Source organism: Podarcis tiliguerta, assembly GCF_965153285.1.
Source record: "Podarcis tiliguerta genome assembly, chromosome: Z".
Taxonomy (NCBI): Eukaryota; Metazoa; Chordata; class Lepidosauria; order Squamata; family Lacertidae; genus Podarcis; species Podarcis tiliguerta.
Window position 1 is genome coordinate 41484673 of NC_139553.1, and position 19352 is coordinate 41504024.

The following is a 19352-nucleotide window of genomic DNA, read 5'->3' on the forward strand; positions in this document are numbered from 1 at the left end:
AAGGATGGCTGCTAGGCAACACAATCAGTCATATACACAGAGCGGCAGCCAAAGAGAATGGCTGACGAATTCACACTTAAGAAGAAGAAAATACTAATTTCCTCCAGTTCTGCTCCTTCTAATCCTTTGGAGTAGATGCTGGAAACTGTAGTTCTGCAAGAGGATGAGGTGCCTCCTAACAACTCTCAGCGCCCGTAACAAACTAGGGTTCCCAGGATTGTTCCAAGAAACCACAACTGTTTCTAGTGGTTTAACGCAATTCTGCTTTAAATGTACACTTTGCATGTGACGTTTCAGAGGTCACTCTGCTTCATAGCTGTCAACTTACAGATTTGAAAATAAGGGACCAGCAGCCTAAAAAATAAGGGATCAGCAGCCAAAATAAGGGATTTTGCTTACCCAGCTCCTCGCGAGGTGCCCCTGAGGGGGAAAAGGGAGAGATGGAGATGCCCCGAGCCGCTGCTTCCCTCCCGAGCCGGGCGAGCATGAAACCCGGGGAAATTAAGGGACATCATCAATAAGGGACAGCAGCAGGACACGGAGCTGGGATAAGGGAGTTTCTCGCCAAATAAGGGACGGTTGACAGCTATGCCCTGCTTGCTCTGTTCTCATGAATGGGGGCAGATGCATGCATATTACCAAGTCGTTAAAACAGAACAGTAGCCCAAGCCAGGAGTATTCTGGGCAGTGCATGAATTCTCTTCTTTGACCAGCCCTGCAAAATACCCCATGTCTAATCCATATGGTTGCAGGTTCAATACAAGTTCAGCAACACTCAATATCACATTTGCTTACCCTTCCCAGTAAAGAGTGAACTCTCCCTGGTCTTGGTTCCTGCATATATGATGGTTTTCCAGATGCTCCTCCTGTCCTGTCCTGTCCTCACCTCAAACCACCAACCCCTTCCAGGTCTCCTGCTTCTTAGTTTATCACCTCCTCTGCTCTTCCCAGCCTTCCTCAGCCATCAGCCCCTAGGGTCCCAGCACTAGACAATAGCACACCTTTAAATTATCACACACAGGCAAATTAACACATGCAAATGAACATCAGCATTTTACTTTGTCTTGCTGAAAGAGATCGCCTTAATAAAGCAAATACTTCTGTGTCCTATTACTGAAACAACTAGCCCTCCAAAAACACTTTGCACTTGTGGTTCTTAGGTGTTTCTATTTTCATTCGGTGCCTTTTCTCTTCTACAAAGTATTTCTGCAATATTCCTTCCTCCTGTTGCTGAGAGTTAAACAATGGATGTGGCTTAGACTGTCATCTCCTCCAAAACTACAGGTTGTAAACCCAAGAACAAAGCTTGGTTTATCCGGAGCAAGACAAACTACAAGCCCAGATTCAGACAACGTACCAAAACAAACCATGACTTATAACCGTGGTACAGTGACACTACTAATCTGTAGTTTTGTTTAGCATTATGTGCGAACTAATTCAGGGTAAGGCACTGTTCCTTTCTTTTAAAAATCATATTGGCTTGGAAAATTAGATTCAGAGCATCGTGCAGTCCTGCCTTCACACCCTCTTATTTTGTCCAAGAGACAACATGATACCAGAATCGTTGAGAATGCCCAGCGAACCTAAGTGTTACAAAACCACGGCAGTCTCTGCAGACATTTTCCTGTTTGCATTTCAAGGAGTAGCAAGTTTTATGCTGTCAAGAGCTTAAGCTCCTATTCCAAGGAAACTTAACTCCATACAAAAAACCACCAGCAGTGCTGCAATCAGGTTATTTTACACTCTGAACTTGATAGTCGGTCTAGATGGCAACATGCATTGCTTCACCCATATGAAGCAAGAGCTTGGTTACCCAACCTGTGGTTATCAAGGCCTGCTGTATTTCAGGGCCCTCTGTTCATTCTGCTGAGCGAGGCCCTGGACTTCTGCCCCCAAAGTCCTGTTCTGGCATTAAGCACCAACCCACAACTCCAAGTCAAATTTCAAGTGTGCTAAAGCCTAATAATAATGCAAAGAAAGAAAGTGATCAGCCCAGCTCGTGAGCACAAACGGTGGACCTTAAAAGGGGCTTCTACCATCTGGGCTATGTGTATCTCTAAGCTGTCTCTTGAGGTTCCCATAGCTCAAATGAAAATGATTCCAAGCAAATCAGCTACCGGTTCTTGCATAACGCTGGCAGGCCGAAGTTTGCAAAGAACAAAAGGAAATGATTAACAGAGGAAAGTTGCATGTTCTATAAACTTCTTTAAAAAAGGTGTCAAGATGCCCCTCTGAAATGCACCTTGACTGACATTTCCCAGACACTTGACTACTGGGACAGCCTTTCCCAAAAAAATTAAAAAGGGAGACCCACCACAGTCTTACACCTGCAAAGTGGTACCATCGTGGTGGGGCTTTGAGGCACCCAGCAGAATGAACTGGCAGGTCTCCAAATGCAGCCAGGTTAGCTTACCTTATTTTGAAGTCATAAAGAATGATCAGATATCCATTAAGTTCTCCATGCCATGTTCCTATGTAACTTACTGTTCCTGGTGTATTGCATGATTGAAAGAAGGCAAGTTCAGAGCGGTAACTCACACAGAGATACAGCAGGCACCTTCTTCTCCTTCTGTAGCCCACTACATGACCAAGCAAATGTTCCAGTCATGCCTGAAGCAAAGATGGGACAGAATTAACATCCTCCAACGGTGACTGACTGAGAGAGTGGTAGTACAGAACAACTATTCATACAGGTGCACAGCAAGCAGCCTCCTTTACAAAAAGATAATTTGAGCTCAGATATGGCATTCATAGGGATGATCACTTGGTAGTACAGAACCTAATTTACAAGCAAAAAGTCTTAGGTTCAACCCAAAAATCTCCAGTTAAAGGAATCAGGTGGCAGGTGGTGTCAAAAAGTCCTCTTGCCTGAGGCTCTGGAGTCTAGATGCTCTAAGAGTAAATTTAAAGGGGGGGGGAGTGCTGCAAAAGAGCTCAGTCCTCCCTCTCCCCTGCCCAGACAGGATGGCAGGCAATGGATTAGATAGAAGGGTGTGGCAACCCGTGTATCATGAGATGTCATAGTGATGTCAAGAGATTGATAAGTGGGTTTACCCACCTGTCAAAGATGCTCCACTTGAGCTAATCAGTTTCCTCAACTCTCCTCTGGAAAGCTTATCAGAAAAATATAGGCAGCTTCCACTGTTCCTTATGCACTTTCTACTTGTGACACATTGTTTGGGAACTCCTGCCCTCATCATCACCTCCTATATTTATTCCTCTTTGTGCAACCAATAATTCCTTCAACAGATTGCTTGATTGCATTTCAAGGCATGTCCCACCCACCCAATAAGAGCAAAAAACCTATTCGTAGAGGGTTGTGCCAGTCTTTGCACCACTCAGCCAATCGCAAAACAAAAGTATTGCTATGGCAAGGAGGTCCTACCCGTCTGTATCAGGGCAGAAAAACTTAATAGTTCTTTCATTTTTCTAAGTGGCAAATAATTGTTGCTAAGTAGAAATACATACACTGAAAATGATGAGTGTGACCTCCAGCAAAATATGCTCATGATTCTAGACGGCCATGGCCTTTCCCAGCAAACTCCCTTTCATCTACCGTCTCCCTCCCCAGCAACTTGGCTCCCCATTTTTGTTTTCCTGCAAAACTTGGGTCTTCCCCACAAGCTTGATGCTGCTTGTGCATGGATGATGCCATTTTCTGAACAAGGAGCAACAAGTTCACTGTTAAGTTCGTAAGATGACAATATTTTAGATACTCGGGACCCAGAATTGATCCACACAGAATTGGCATGGGAATGGCTTCTAATTGCACAGGAATTTGCCCTGCAGGAAGAACCAGGGATTTTCCTTGGTTGGAGAGAGGTGTGGATGACAAGTCACTGAGAACACACACACTGCCCCAAGACTTGCATTGATGTGACTCCATGGAGAAGCAAGTTGCCCCACCGAGAACAGAAGATCGGCTACAGATAGCAATTCCCAGCCATCATGCAACTGTGGCTTTTGATCGGTATGCTGGCACACCACATTAATTTTTTTTATATGGTGTTGGAACAGCATGATGTGTAAACTGCAAGGAAGATGACGAGAAAGCTCCCACGATTTTCTGAGTTAACAGGGTTGCAATGGGATTTCCACCCCCACCCGGAAACAATTAACACAGTAATGAGTGCTAAATGTCTGCCAGATCCCGCTGGATTTCCAGAAGTGGCTTTTGGTGTCACGTGAAAGATCGCGCAAAACACAAAAATTGACAGGTAAGGAAGTGTTGGGAAGATGGAATAAAACGGGGCTTTTTTGTTTGCTTTATGGAGGTCTTTCCCATAGAATCATGTAGGTGAAAGGCTCTCTTGTCAACCGCTCCTGTCACTTCCAGTACAAAGGTAGCCCCATCTCTACAGTCCCTTCCAGCCATATATATATTTCCATTCAGTTCAAAACTGGCAGCATTCAGGTGCCAGCCATTAGTTCCAAAGAGGATAGAATGCCAATTTTTTTTATTATTATTATTATTATTATTATTATTATTACTATTATTATAAGCAGCATGCAAAATAAAGGGTCTTTGCAGAGGTATGAAGTTGAGCCTGAGACACCCAACCTGGTCCCTGCCTATGTTGCTGGGCTTTCATCACCCTTGACTGTTGGGCCATACTGACTGGGGCTGATGGAATCTGGACAAATATCTGGGGGATTCCACATTGGCTAAGCCCATAAAAGGAACAGATCAGGTAACTGGATGGGCAGAAACGTTTGCAAGCACTTAAAAGTAAGAACACACCTGAGGAGGATTTTCAAGCAATGAGGAACATGCAGCAAGTGCAATGCACTCTAGAGATCTCCCAACACATACACCACAATAAACCAAAAACTAGGGTATTGCCATGTATGGACAACCAATCCAGTCCTTAGCCAAGAATCTCATTGAAATATGATTCAAGTCAAGAGTTTTTGAGCCCAGAGCTTGCAGTCATTCCAACTCTTGCGCTGCACCATCATTTAGATGTAGCGAACTTTGGCCTTCCAGATGTTGCTGAACTACCTCTCATCACCCCTGGCCATTGGCCATGCTTACTGTGGCTGCAGCTCAGCAACACCTAGAGGGCCAAAGATTCCCCACACTTTAGAGCCGTGTCAAAAGCTTACCAGCCACGCATTTTTACAGAATCCACACCTCTTATCAGTAGTTCTTCCATATTTTAGAAATGACCCATAATCATACACAGCCTGAAATAGACTGAAGCATGGCTAGTGGAGGGAAATTGGGTTCTCCTGAAACACAAAGTTTCCTGCTTCGAATACTGCTTTTTCATGGGAAACGCTAGTTTTTATTATTCCCCCGCCCCCATCACAAGAGATTTTTGTTTTGGGTCAGCAACTGGTTCTGCTGGAAAAAGGCAATCAGGAATGACAAGCCTATCCCTCAAATCCCACCCTCTGAAGTCACCTGGCTACATACATGGGGCTTGTTTTTCCAAACCTCATTCCTCTCTAAGGGGTTGGGACCCTGCACTTGCTAATCCCTATTCAATAGCATCTTCTTTCCCTATGATTTTTTCTTTTATTTCACCCAGCAAAGGTAAGGGACCCCTGGACGGTTAAGTCCAGTCAAAGGAGACTATGGGGTTGCTGCGCTCATCTCACTTCAGGCCGAGGGAGCTGGCGTTTGTCAAGTTTTCTGGGTCATGTGGCCAGCAGGACTAAACTGCTTCTGGCGAAACGCAAACCCATGACAGAAACCAGAGGGCACAGAAACGCCGTTTTGCTCCCCTCCGCAGTGGTACCTATTTATCTACTTGTGCTGGTGTGCTTTTGAACTGCTAGATTGGGAGGAGCTGGGACAGAGTAACTGGAGCTCACCCCATCGCAGGGATTCAAACCTCTGACCTTCTGATCGGCAAGCCCAAGAGGCTCAGTCGTTTAGACCACAGCACCACCCGCATCCCACTATTCCACCCAGTATTCATCTGCAGCCTTGTTATTTTTAAACATGGGGCTGGCCTTTAGTTGCTGCTTGTGTACTTCTGGGCATTACCATCCCACGCAGAGCGGTGTGTCCACATACGCCAAGAGTCTTTCATTCGGGATAGAAGTAATGTTTCTTAGATGATCCCTTGGGTAGCATTTTTCACACTGATGATTACTAGGGCAGCGAAGCTTTTTCCAATCAAACTAAAAACAACAACATGCTAGCAATCAGCTAAACACATTGCTGCCTGAACTGTAAAATTAGAGGCATACCAAGCCTGCACCGCAAAAGTGGGAGAAGTTATAGCCTGCTAGGGGGTAGAGGAACCCATTCTGTAAACTTCCACCTTTTTTACAGTATGCTGTGGAAGAGGAATCAAAGACTGTTCCCCATGAGATCACCTGGGGCTTCTGACATGTCAGAAGGTACCAAAATACAGCAACTCCTATCAGGGTATGTCGGGGGTACCCCTGAAGGCTGTTGAGTTCAATTCAACAAACAGCCCCATCATAAAATAAGCACATATTGAAGTTCCCCATAGAGCAGATGGGAGTGAGATTGCCGTAAGGCAAGACACTCTAGCAAGCCGATGGCCAAAAACAGGGACTGAATTGGGGATTTCCTTATTTGCAGCTCAGTCTTAACCATGCTAGGTAGGAGCTCTAAAACCACCCACAGCTACCAGCTACGTGGTTTTTACCAGTTTATTTTTGGTGGTGTGAATACAGTGGCATTCTTCCACAAGATGAGGAAAAGGGATTGCACATGTATTCACCCTACACAGACAAACACACCATTTCCCCAGCTTTGGCAGATTCCAGATTCCCCAAATGCGGTCAGTTTCGTAGAACTCCCAGCTGCACATATGCCGCTGGCTCTCCTGCACAAAAAACCCCCCAGAACATGCATGTAGCTAGCACACTTTACTGGGGTAAGAATGGGACAGAGAGGAGTGGAGTCCAGGAATTAAATTTCAAGTTTCAAACTACCACCAAAAGTTGACTTATCAGCCGCTTGGTGCTCAGCTGAAGTTCTGTTTGGTCTGTTCTTTTACCCAGGTGAAGAGCAGAGTAAATAGTGAGAAAAATAGAAAGGATCTTCCCCATCATGGCAGATTACGGAACACTCTCCCAAGAGTGGTACAAATGACTCTCTCTTAATAAGTAGGTTATTGAGATGTATTTCAGTAAGCATTTCTAAAACTAATTTCCCTTTTTCTTTTGAATTCTCTGTTCGCTTGGTTTTATTTTGAAAGCTGTGTACCTAGAGAAGCAGAATAAAGTAGTAGTTTGACTCAAGCCATCAAGAGCTGGGTTCAAATTGTTGCTCAGCCCTAAATCAAACTGGATAGCCTTGGGCACATCACCATTTCAGCCAAATCTACTTCAGAGCGGTGAGAATTTAACAGAACAGCAGCTAAATGTTGACACAGAAGTTTTAGTTGCACTTGGGACTCCCTAAAAAAACCCAACTGAATTTGAATCATGACCAGCTTGTCCTATTCATTTTGGTGTGACCCAAGCACAGCAAACCTTTCTGAATACAATGGGTGGGGTGGAGACCAAGTTAGCTGCATTTGACTTCCACAAAGATCAACAAAGTTGTCTTTTTAAATTCCGCTGATTCCAATAGGACCCAAAAGCGCCTAGCTTACCCTGGATCTTAGTGTGTCCCCAACCCACTGTAACCCAATGTGACATTATCCTCATCCAATAACTTCATTCTGTACAGCAAGTGTGGGTAAACCTTTAGGTCGCTAGACATTGCTGAGATCTAGAGTGATTATCCTGTAACTTGGCTTCCTCAACCAAGCATAGCACTTACAACCCTCCTTCCTCCCCTACACCCACCCACCCAAAGAGCATTGAACCCATCTCTTTGCAGAAGTGCTGAAAAGCCATGCACCAAGGTGGCCAAGGCTGCCTTTGCAAGATTCAACGATGAATACTTATGGCCATCTAATATTCTTCCTACCAATACCCGGGGCTGCTGGTGGGCAAGGGACAAGGCAGGAAAACACCACAAGTCTGAAACAGTTTAAACACAGGACAAAAAAGGCACATTTTAATATTTACAAAGCATAGCATTTGGGCTATAAAGGTACCCAACACAGCTAGAAAGAAACATCTGCTCCCCCTTAGTCACCTACCTTTCCAAATGGTGGTAATTCTCACAATTTAAGATCACAAGCCTCCTACTTTCAAAGGAGTAAGAGACTCAAACTTGCATAGCATCTTTAACTCAAGTAGTCACCTTTCCTAGACCAGTATTGAAACTGTGCTTCACATTCATCCTTGGGAAAGTGGGGAAAAATATCTGCTATAAGTTTTAAACTAGTCCACTGGCTGAGTTGACGCTGCCAGAACTGCTAATGTTTCCTTTTGCTGCTGCTGCTGCAGGGAACCTTGTTCAAAGCAGAAAATTTTTAGAATATTGTCAAGAGGTTTTAAAAATGTAATACTGTTTATTTTTGCTTCAAAAACATTTCAGCATTCTAAACATACAAAAAAAACCAACATAACGTTTTTGCAAATTTGTTTCTCTTTTTAAGTACAGAGTGTTTTTGAACTTGTTTTCTGCGCCCTCTCTTCACGTTTTAAGCTGACAACGAAGAGACCTACAGTTTCCGTTTCAAAACTACCCCGCTTAACTAAAAAAAGGGAAAGAAAAAAAAGATTCCATACATTTTCTCATGCCAGCTGAAGTCCCCCCCCCCCTCCCCTTCCACAACTAAGAATGGCCGCAGAATGCTAGTTTCACTATATACAGAAAGACAACTTTAAGCTAAATGGACGCCCACTGTAGTGTAAATAGATCTAATTTCGTAGAGCGTGCTTTGAGACACGACCCCTCCGTGGAAGAACATTACAACCTTCAGTTAGTCATATGCCTTCCCACCCTGAGGGCATCACTGCTCAAAGCATGAACCACAAGAATCTGTCTAGTTTTTACAAACTATAGATATGTACAGTTTTATAACCCAGGATTTTCTAGCCAATAACCATATAGTTAAAACACCACCTTACAAATTAAAAAATAAGATGCTTGAGAAACATTTTTAAATGCTTTGTTACACCAACAGGAAAGTGCACAGAGTTGAGGAGAACACAAGAGCGCCTTGCTCCCACTTTTTTTTGTTTCGTTTTTGTTTCAAAAATGTTTGGAAATATGTACAACTTTGTTACAGTTTCAGGGTGCCTAAGGGCACCGTGGCCACTTAACGTAAACCGTGGTTTGGTTGCTTTTTAGCTTTTTTCCTTCCTTCTTTTCCCCCCTTAGAGCACGTTTTATTCGAAATTCCCTTCCCCAAAGGAGCTACGTACGGCGTGGTCAGAATCCAAATTGTGTCATTTAAGCCTAATAAAAAGGGCAAATGAAGACACCGTCTTAAGCAACAGGTGCCTTGTTTTGTTTTCTCTTTTTCCAAATGGTGTTTCCCCTACTCTATGGTATTCACATGGAGACAAATATTATACAGTTTCTCATTCATCGTCCTCCTCCTCCTCGTCTTCCTCTTCGTCGTCTTCTTCATCATCCTCCTCCTCTTCTACCTTTTTCCGAGCTGCAGCAGCAGCTTTAGCTGCGGCACTCTTTGCACCATCAAACTTGCCTTTAGACTTGTAGTCAGCCACATCCTGCAACAGCAAGAGGGTGAGTTTCACTGGCATTGGCATAATCAGCAGGTGTGTCCCCCACCCCAACCCCCTTTAAGTGGGACAGTGACTCAGAATAGCCTCTCTCACATGGAAGAAGGTAAGAGTGCTATTGAACAAGTCACCCATGGGACACCTTGCAAGAGGTGGGGAGATGACCAGGGTAGGTCTGGATCTTTTTTTGAAAAAAACAACAACACACACACAACAAAACCGTCAGTACGGAGGATTGACTTTGTAACATTGCAACTTCTTTAGCTGGAAGCTGGTGGTGGTCCTTAGCGGGTATAACACTTGTGTTTAGAAACAATGGCTTGCCTACAGAGAACAGTGGGTGGGTTGCCACTTGAACAAGGGGCCCCAAGCCTCTTGCACCCCCCATAAGATGCCACTCCACCTGGAGATGTGTGCATAGCATGAAGAGGACTGCCTCCCATTCACCCAAGGAGCTCTAGGCATCTAGCTAGCAACGTCACACTCTGCGCTTTTTAGAAGTCAAGATTCGGTGTCAAAATTCTGTAAACCCCCTTCCAAAAAAAGAGCAGCAGTGGTCCCCTCTTTTAAGATGTTCAACTAACAACTCCCATCAGCCCTGACAATGGTGTGTGCTGGCTAGGGGCTGCAACAGCCTCTGGACAGCCACATGTTCCTTGTTCCAGCTATACAGATTCACATGAGCTAAGGAAAGTTGCATTATCTCCAGCCCTAATTGTTAGGAAGAAGAGAGCAAAGATGCTCCAGAACTCTCAGCCCCTGAACAAGTTGATCAGTGACACCCGCTGCCTCTTTGCTTACAAGAGGTGCCACAAGGCACCTCCAAATTGCAAGCCATGAGTTTAGAGTAAGAGCCACAGAAACAGATTTTTTTTTCTGGGGAGCTTAGTTTCTGGTATGTTTCCTGTCCCAATTCAATGTGCTGGGTGTTAACTGGTTTACTTTAAGAGATCTGCTTTGGTGGTCCTGATTTGATAGGTAAGGTATGTGTACACATGTGACGCAGTCCCTTTCAACTGACTCATGTTTGGTCTCTTCTGCACACGGTCACCATATACTAAAAACACACACGGGCACCACTTTTAAGAGTCATGGGAACTGTAGCTTGCCCCTCAGAGCTGCAATCCCCAGCAGCTTTAAACTACAGTTCGCAAGATTCTGTGGGGGGAAGCCATGTGCTTTATATAAATGGTGTGTATTTAACCAAAAGCTTTTAACAATAGCCTTGGAAACTTATCTTAACTGCTGCTTTTCCCTTAAGAGTTTTGCTGACTTGCGTAAGTCAGAACACCTCTCCCATAGTAATTTTACACCTAACTGATATGCCTAAGAACCTTGCATCATTCCTCCAATGCATGTAACTTTTTAGAGCTTAGACCCCCCCCCAAAAGCCCCTTACAGGGTTTTTTGGTTTTTTTAAAAAACAGATCAGAACTCTCTATCACTTCTCTGCTCACTAACAGAATACATGTGGAATTGTATGTACGCATCTTCCTACCAGTCCATTACCTAGTGCAATTCAAGATTGTGTTATTGTTCCTAGGGATCTCTTGTGCATCTGCCTCTCCTTTAAAAACTAGCTGTTGCACATCTCTTGCATAGACCACTGTCTTCTGAAATAAGGTTGGGCAATGGGCCTCGTATGTGGTGGCACCCCATCTGCAGAATTCCTTGCGGCAAGAAGCAATGTTTACCTCTCTTCATTTATTTGTATTCTTCTAGCAACTGAAAACACTCCCCAAGCTTTTGAATTGTGTGTTGATGCTTAATTGTACTGATTCAAATGCTGGTATTTGTGGAGGGTTTGCTGCCATTTTTAGCTTTGATAACTTGTGCCTTATGCTTTCTTTTATATTTGTAAGCTGCTCTGAGCAACTCCCTTTTGTGAAGAGGAAAAGGGGGGGAATAAATGTTTTAAAGTACCACCTCTTGGGAATATCATCTCTTGTGGAGACTCAGGTCCTGTTTGCAGGCTTCCTATAGGAATCTGGTTGAACAGCCTGATCCAACAGGGTTTTTCCTACTCTCCTACTCTCTTACTTAGAATTATGAAGCTTTCAAGCCTTTTAGCACAGACCATCACTGTTCCTTTGCGGTGGCTGATGGAGAAGAGATGGAAATAGAAGTTGCAGCTTTACAACTTTATTTTAAAAAAGCAAACAAGCACGCTGGCTTCTAGGAGCCAGGGCAAGTTGGGAAAGCTTTAAAATGTTCAGTACTGAGAGTGTTTCAGTAATTTCTTTCTGCCTTGAGCCTCCAGGACGGGGTGGGCTAATTCCAATCCAGCCAACGCCTAGGTTTCCTCCAGTGACATGAAGACCAACATACCATACATTGCCGGTGCTAGAAGGCCTTGGAGCCAAGAGAGATGCCTGTAAGCACCTTTTCCTGGTAAGTTTGCATTCGCAGATGTCACTGGAATTCGTTCCCAGTTAAGGAGCTGGCTTGGAATGCCCTGTTAAGTTGGAAAATACTCCACCAAATTGGGGACACCGCAGTTCACCTCTAAAGCAGGCTTCGTCAAACAAGTGCGCCCTCCTACCTGTGCTAGCTAGTGCTGAAGGGAACTACTAGTGCAATGAAGCACCTAGAGTGTGCACCAGGTTGGAGAAGTCTGCTTCGAAGTGTTTGCCATGAGACAAAGTTTTGTTTTGGGAGCAAATGCAAACAAGGGTCCCTTTGGACAGAAGCCACCTGAGCCTTACCTTCTCATACTTCTCCTTCAGTTTTGCAGCCTTGTTGTTGTAAGGCTGCTTTTCCCCATCACTGAGGTTGTTCCACATTTCACCCAATTTCTTTGCCACGTCTCCAATGGAGATGCCAGGATTAGTGGATTTGATCTTGGGACGGAATTCTGAACAGAACAGGAAGAATCCAGACCTTGTGGAGGGTGGGAGGGAGAAGACAAACCACAGTTGAGAGCTGGTGTGGTGGGCCAAGGGTCTTTTACCTACACTTCAAAAAAACTGGTCTAGCTTCCTCTCCACAGTTACTTGGTTCTGACGCAACAGTACAGAGGTTGGAAGCAAAGGCTGGAAGACTGGAAGCAAAGGCTTCCCATTTCCTGCTCACAGCAGAGAATCGAGTGAGGAGTTCACGAGACTGAGGCTTATACCCACAGCAGACAACACTACTCCTTATAAGCACTGTTTTAGCATCGCACTCACTATTATAGGTCCCAGGGCATTTGTGGGGTGAGGTAGCAGAAATCCCTAACACTTGCCTAGAACGAAACCAGTGAGAGAAGATATAACCTAGACAGGAGCTAGGAATTTCTGGGTTTAAATTCTACTTTTTTTAAAACAAAACCTCACTAGATGGGCCTTGGCAAGTCACTAGTCCTCAGCACCCGCATCCCTAACCCACCCCGTCATATGGAGACGCAACTTCTGGTTCATCTTACAGGACTGTTGTTAAGCACTAAATGTTATGACACACCGGACACTCTGGAGCGCCATTAAATAATAAAATTAGGAGATCAGGGTCACTAAGGGAAGTCAAGATTTCAAGCTCCTTTTCCCCACCTCCAAGATAGTCACGTAAGTGGCAAATGGTGCCACTCTCAATCAACTACTCAGTGCCAAGATTTAAAGCTTAAGTGATCAGGCATTAGCAGCCTTCAAAAGCATTAACTTTGTTGCTGTTGCTGTTTTTTTAAATTAGCAGTTGCATGACTATCTTGAAAACTCTCAAGTCTTTCTAACAGTTTGTTGTTGATAATGGGTTAACTCTCACCAAAAGCAGCAGAGTGAGAAGTTGCAGCCAGCTCTGAAGAGGGTTTGTTTAAAAAAAATAAATAGAGGTGCTTTATTGTAGCTTGTCTGATATCCCGGGGGGTATGGGAGGATAGCTCAGTGGTAGAGCACATGCTTAGCATTCAGGTCTCAGGTTCAATCCCCAGCATCTCCAGGTAGGGTTAGGAAAGACCCTGGAAGCCACTGCCAGTCAGTGTAGACAATACTGGCCTAGGTGGACCAATGGTCTGTTTTGGCTTCCTACTGCCAAATCTACTTGTTTCTTTCTTAACTTTGTTTGAATGTAGGTTGCATCTTGCTACCTAACAAATCTGGGAGTAAGTTTATGTATGTATACTGATGCAGGGAAGTTACTTACGGTGGCCGTTTGGGGGCATTGGGGTCCTTCTTCTTCTTACCACCCTTTGCTGGTCCGTAATCCTTCATCTCTCTATCATACCGCACTTTATCAGCTTTAGCCATCTCATCAAATTTCCCCTTCTCTTTGCTTGACATGGTCTGAAAGGCAAATGCAGGCAGTTACTCATCTGCCTTCCCCCCCCCACCCACAAGAGCCACAAACAAAGGCAGGTTCATATATCAAGATTTGCTTTGCATGCAGAAGGTCCCAGGCACAAATTTACTGAATGGGAGAGAGACCCTGCAGAGTTGCTGCCTTCCCAAGTGGGCGTCACTAGGCTAGTGTGCCACTGCAGATTCCTATGTTCCAAAAACCTGGCTGAGATACCCTCAGCCATGTGTACACAGAAATGACCTTCCAAGTGCCCCCTGCCCATGTCTGGAGGACTACCAGCTCATTGATGCATGCTTTGTACACATGGGAGGCAAACTCCAAATTAAGACTATACATGGTGGCTTGCACCCTCTTTTTGCTCCTTTCGCACAGTTTGTTGATTTTAAGACCATCTTCTTGACTGATCAGCCGTAGCTAGACCTGTGCAAATGCTGCCACTCCAGACGAAACAGAGCATGGGTAGCCAACATGGTGCTCATCAGATGTTTAGGGCTCTAACTCCAACATGCTGTCCCTATAGGGCCACGTTTCCTTCCCACCCTTAAAATCAAGAGGATGCAGAATTCAGCTTCCTGAGAACTTCTATTCTCATTTATAAGTTTGTAGCCTCTAAGATTATATAAAGAATGCTTGAAAGTTTTCTGGCAATGCCCAATGAATACTCATTGCTGAAAGCGATGACTCAAGCAGGGTTTTAGACCTCTTGACTTGGGCTGCAAATCTCTCTGCAGTTATTTGAGACAAGTGCCACAAAGCTCAAAGTGGGGGCTCAATTAATGGAGGCTGCTTTTGTTCCTAAAGCTGAAAGTGTGTGTGTGTGTTTTAAAGTGCAGGAAGCACACATTCTTCTTTTATTAGGCTGCTGTCTTTATTGCAGGTATAAGAATTTGGGTCTTGCAGACAGTACCTTCCACCTCTCTGAGCACTTCTTGGAGAACTCTGCGAAGTTGACAGGAACTTCCGGGTTCTTCTTCTTGTGTTCTTCACGGCAGGTCTGAACAAAGAAGGCATAAGCAGACATCTTCCCCTTCGGCTTCTTCGGGTCACCTTTAGCCATCTTTACTCCCTGGAAAGACATTTGGGGGAAAATCACCACCTACCACCGCAACAGACGATTTATGTTGCGTATACCAGGCAAGAAAACATAAGTTGCATTGCCCAAAGCGTATTTGCACTCTCATGCATGCATGCACCACTTTTAAAAGATCTCAGCCAAAACGTGCCCATTTCTGTCCACTGGGAAGTTGTGTGTGTTTTTTGAGTCGACATGGACATCATGCAAGTCCTCTGCTGGCTTGCACACATCGTTATTGTATGGTATTTTCACCTGAGTGAGCATCAACTTCCAGCTGATTTGCTTACATTTGATGATCAAGGGCCATAACTCAATAGCAGAGCATCTGTTTTGCATGCAGAAAGTCCCAGGTTCAATCCCTGGCATCTTCAGGTAGGGCTGGGAATGCACCCCATTCAGAAAAACTAAAGGGCTGCTGCCAGCCAGTGAAGACAACACTGGGCTAGATGGACTTGACTTAACAAAAGGCAGCTTCCCAACTTCCAATGTGAAGCACATGTGTGAACTAGCCCATAATACCAAAGTATTAAAAGGGTTAACTAATACACATAGTTGTGACTTGCATTCCTTGGCTGGCCCACCCAGTAGGAAAACTCCCTTGCTACTGCTTCAGAACTTAAAAATAAAATAAAATAAATGCATTTCATGTCAGAGTAGCTGTCATGCATCTTCTGTAGGCACTTCAGCATTTTAAAACCCAAATCTCGAAAAACAGCTTAAAATATGTTTAAAGAGTTTATTTATTACAGCACAAGTTATAAAACTGGCTCTCTTGGTAAAGCAACATCATACTTTCGATGTCAGGTTGGTCGCTGTTTATTTAATTTCCAGAGCAGTTGCTAACTTTTTAGATATGAATGCACCTTTCCCATCTCGTTTCCTGAAAAAGCAACCATTTGTGGGGTTAAAAAGGAGAGAAAAAACTGTTCATGATTTTTTTTTTTAAAAAAAATGTATTTAAAATAATTATTTGTACTACGCTGTCTTTAGAAGTTGGAATTAATTTTCTTCCTCCCCAGGAAAAAAAAGAGCTCAACACCCCCTTTTTCAAATTTCCTTTCTTCGAAAAAAAGATTTTTTTATTTAAAAAATCCTATTTCAGTCCCTTATTAAAAGGCTGCATGACTATCTGAAAAAGTTTCGGAGGAAGGAGGGGAAAAAACCCACCCACATTTCGTTTCTTTATTCCTTTCTTTTTTTCAAAAAAATAAATGAATTCTGCCCCTTACTCCCCCGCCCCCAAGGTCATTGGGGGGGAATCCCCCCCCGTCCTCCTTCTTTTTTGCTTTACTACATTGGGACAACTTGCATTAAAAAAGCCCCTTTTATTGCCTTAGCGAACGCATCTGGGATATGCCTGGGATTGCTATATATTTGCTGGAGTGGCTCCGGTAAGCTGGGTGAAAAGAGAGAAGGGGGGAGAGAGAAAACGACAGGTCACGAAAGACACCAATAATTCATCTTCCATTTTGTGTAATGTTTACTCATGAAAGAAAGTACCCCTCAAATAATCCCTTCGGCTCTCCTACGGGGTGCCTTTAGCCCTAGGGGGCAAAGCCGGCTGGAGCTGGGGCAGGCAGCGGGGTTCTTGCCCTTGCTATAGCTATCTCTATAGTCTTGGTGCTTTGCTAAGGCAGGGATATGGAGTTCCCCCCTCGCCCATAGCCAGCCAGCTCCATTCGCTAAAATGGCTTCTCTACAAGGCAGCGAGACTGCTATCCCTAACAAAGCCACCGGCACCCGTCTGCTCGGATGAACCCCCCAGGAAAGGAAACCGAAGCACCAAGGCTCCCCAAAACAAGCCAGCCTTGTAGAAAAAGCTCTGCTCTTTCCTATGAGGGGGGTCTGGGGGCGCCCGGGGGTCGGGAAGGGGGGGAAAAGCAGCTTTGAAGCAGCCACCCCCCCTCTCCTCCCATGTCCCTGCTTAGCGCAATAGCCTGTATAACAAAGACTGCCATGCAGCCATTACAAGCCCTGGCTCAGCACACAGCCGCGCCGAATCGCAAGGAGATAAAAGTGCTGGAAAAAGCCAAAACGGCCCCGAAACAGCCCGCCAAGGGCACGATCTGATAGAGAAGGAGGACCGGGAAAGGAAGCGAAAGGTTTGGGGGCTCTGGGGGCTCCCAACGGGGTTTTTTTCCCAGCGCCGCTCCCCCTCCCCGCCTCTCTGTTGCCTTTACGCGTCTTTCTTCCTTCAGCGGTGCCACCGAAACGCCAGCCATATTAATGCACACAAGAGCTCAGCTCAAAAAGCAATGTAGCAAGGGGCGAAAGGGAAACGGTCCGGGGCTTAGCGGCGGTCGGAGGGGGACGAGGGGCACCTTTTCGGACAGGGGAAAAGGAGACGGGGAGGAAACGAAATGTTCGGGACGGGTCGGAAGGCGCGGTGGAGAAGGAAAGGGAACAAAAATATACATTTTTTCAAAAAAAAATTGTAGTTGAAAGGAATAAAGAGGCGAAGGGAGAAGAGAGATGTGTGTTATCATCTCTCCCTTCTCTCTCCGGGACGCGCAGAGCTTATCCCTGTCAGCTGCTAAAGCGACAGCCATTATTAATGCAGAATAAACAGCAAGGCACCAGCAATGCGCACGGCTAAGGCAACTTTCCTCTCTCCCCAAGAAGGCGAGCCCAGGGCAGGAGGCGACACGCGTGGAGGAGGAGAAGCGGGGAACCGGGCTGGCATGCCCGTTAAGCGGGAGGTCCCCGCAGCCCATGCGGGGGAAGTTAATGCACCAGCGGAAAATCCACGCGTGCCCCCCGCCCCGGCACCTACTTTGTGTGTGGATCTTTATTATCCCGCCGCCCCCCCCCTTACAGAGTAAGAGACGAGAATGCATTATATATAGCCTTGCCGTGCGCCGTCGCCCTCCGTCCCCCATTCCTTCTTGCTACCACCACCCCATTAAAAATAAATATAAATAAATAAAAATTAAACCGAGCTCCATTTACACCAGGATTCGGGACAAGTCTTGATTTCCCACGCCTAGTTAAAGAACGGTGTGGTGGGTGGGAAGCCAAGAGATAAAAGTTGATCGGGATATTGAGAGACAAGAGAAATGAAATAAAATAAAAATGCAAAAGATTTTTTTCCCTCCCCCAATTAAAAATGGTGCGCGTTGTTTTGTTCTTAAAAGGGGAAATTAAAAAGAAGGGCTAGCAAAGCAGCCGCTGCCCCCGGAAAAAAGTTGCAAAGTGCTCCACGAAACCTACCTGTATTGTTCGCTTTAACCTAGGCGATATGCAAGGGAAGAGAGCGAGCGCACACACGACGCGCTAAGACTCAGCGCTAGTAGCTGTGGCTCAGCCTCGCGTTGGCTTCCTACGAGAGCGGCCTGATTGGCTGCGGGGCTCTGCCGTTTAAAACAACCTCCTCGCCCTGCCACTGGACAAGGGGCTCCTGAATATTAAGCAGGGCCCAGCGCCTATTGGCCGCGAGCGGTTAAGTCATTCATTCAAAAAGAACACCCGCCTGACAGAATGGGAGCACACACACAAAACCCAAGCCACAAACCACTCTGGAAATAGGGAAAAAACAAGGGGTGGGAAGTTCGTGGAGTTGCCAGTAGTAAAGTAATAGCAGCACACACAGCTGAGGTAAAGAGCTGCAGGGCGATCGTCTCACAGCCCACCTGACCCTGGCAGGTTTGGAGGGCGCTTCTTCTTCATCATCTTCATCTTTGCAAGATCGGAGATCTTAGTAAGCATCCAGACCGCTACCTGTGTTTGCTCGGGAAGTCAAGCCCACGCAGAGTTCAAGGGGCTTGTACGCAAATCACCTGTCTCTCGGAGTCTAGTCTGACTTTTATGGCCAAAACATTTGCAGAAACCACCCCAGCTGATTTTCTTCCGATGGGGCAATGCGTATTAATGATTTGGAGCGGCATTTAGGAATGCATACCCTGATAACGTGGGGTGTGTATTCATGGGATCTCCTTGGATGCCCGGTTGAAGTCTTTTTCTGACACGCTTGGGTTCGAATTCTGTTGGATGCAGGGGGAGGGGGGAATAAGCACGCAGAAGGTGTTTTGGGAAAAGAGAACCGGGCTGCAATCGGGCAACCTTATTACCGAAGCATGATGCCATGGGGTTAAACTTTCATCTGCCATGTTCCCCACCCACGCTTAAACTACACAGCTAGAAAAATGCACATTTTTTTATAAGTTCAGAACTTCAGCTTGCCCCAACACCCAAATATAAGTCAAATTCTAACTGAATAAGACTTCAGTTAGGTCACCCCGAATGAGCGTGGCACTATGGAGAAAGTTACTGACTCAACAAAGTTTATAAAAGTACCAAATACATTTTTCTGAGGAAGGTATATCTGCCAAGTTGTGTGCAGTTGGAAGGAAGTTCCTCTGAGCTCAGTGAAGCTTTCCTCCAAATAAGTTTAGAGGCAGTTTTTAAGATTGTAACAGCAGTAGCAGGGTTCACA

The 19352-nt window shown here is 45.2% G+C and overlaps 1 protein-coding gene across 1 annotated transcript; it reads right to left on the minus strand.

Moving 5' to 3' along the window:
• Positions 1–8373: 8373 nt before the first annotated feature.
• Positions 8374–18269, minus strand: HMGB3 (high mobility group box 3). The gene is made up of 5 exons (XM_083422733.1): positions 18131–18269; positions 14753–14911; positions 13690–13829; positions 12282–12456; positions 8374–9564 (listed from the first exon to the last, which is right to left on the minus strand). The coding sequence occupies exons 2-5, from the start codon at positions 14900–14902 to the stop codon at positions 9412–9414; spliced, it is 618 nt and encodes a 205-aa protein (XP_083278859.1). The 5' UTR covers positions 14903–14911; positions 18131–18269; the 3' UTR covers positions 8374–9411.
• Positions 18270–19352: the final 1083 nt, after the last annotated feature.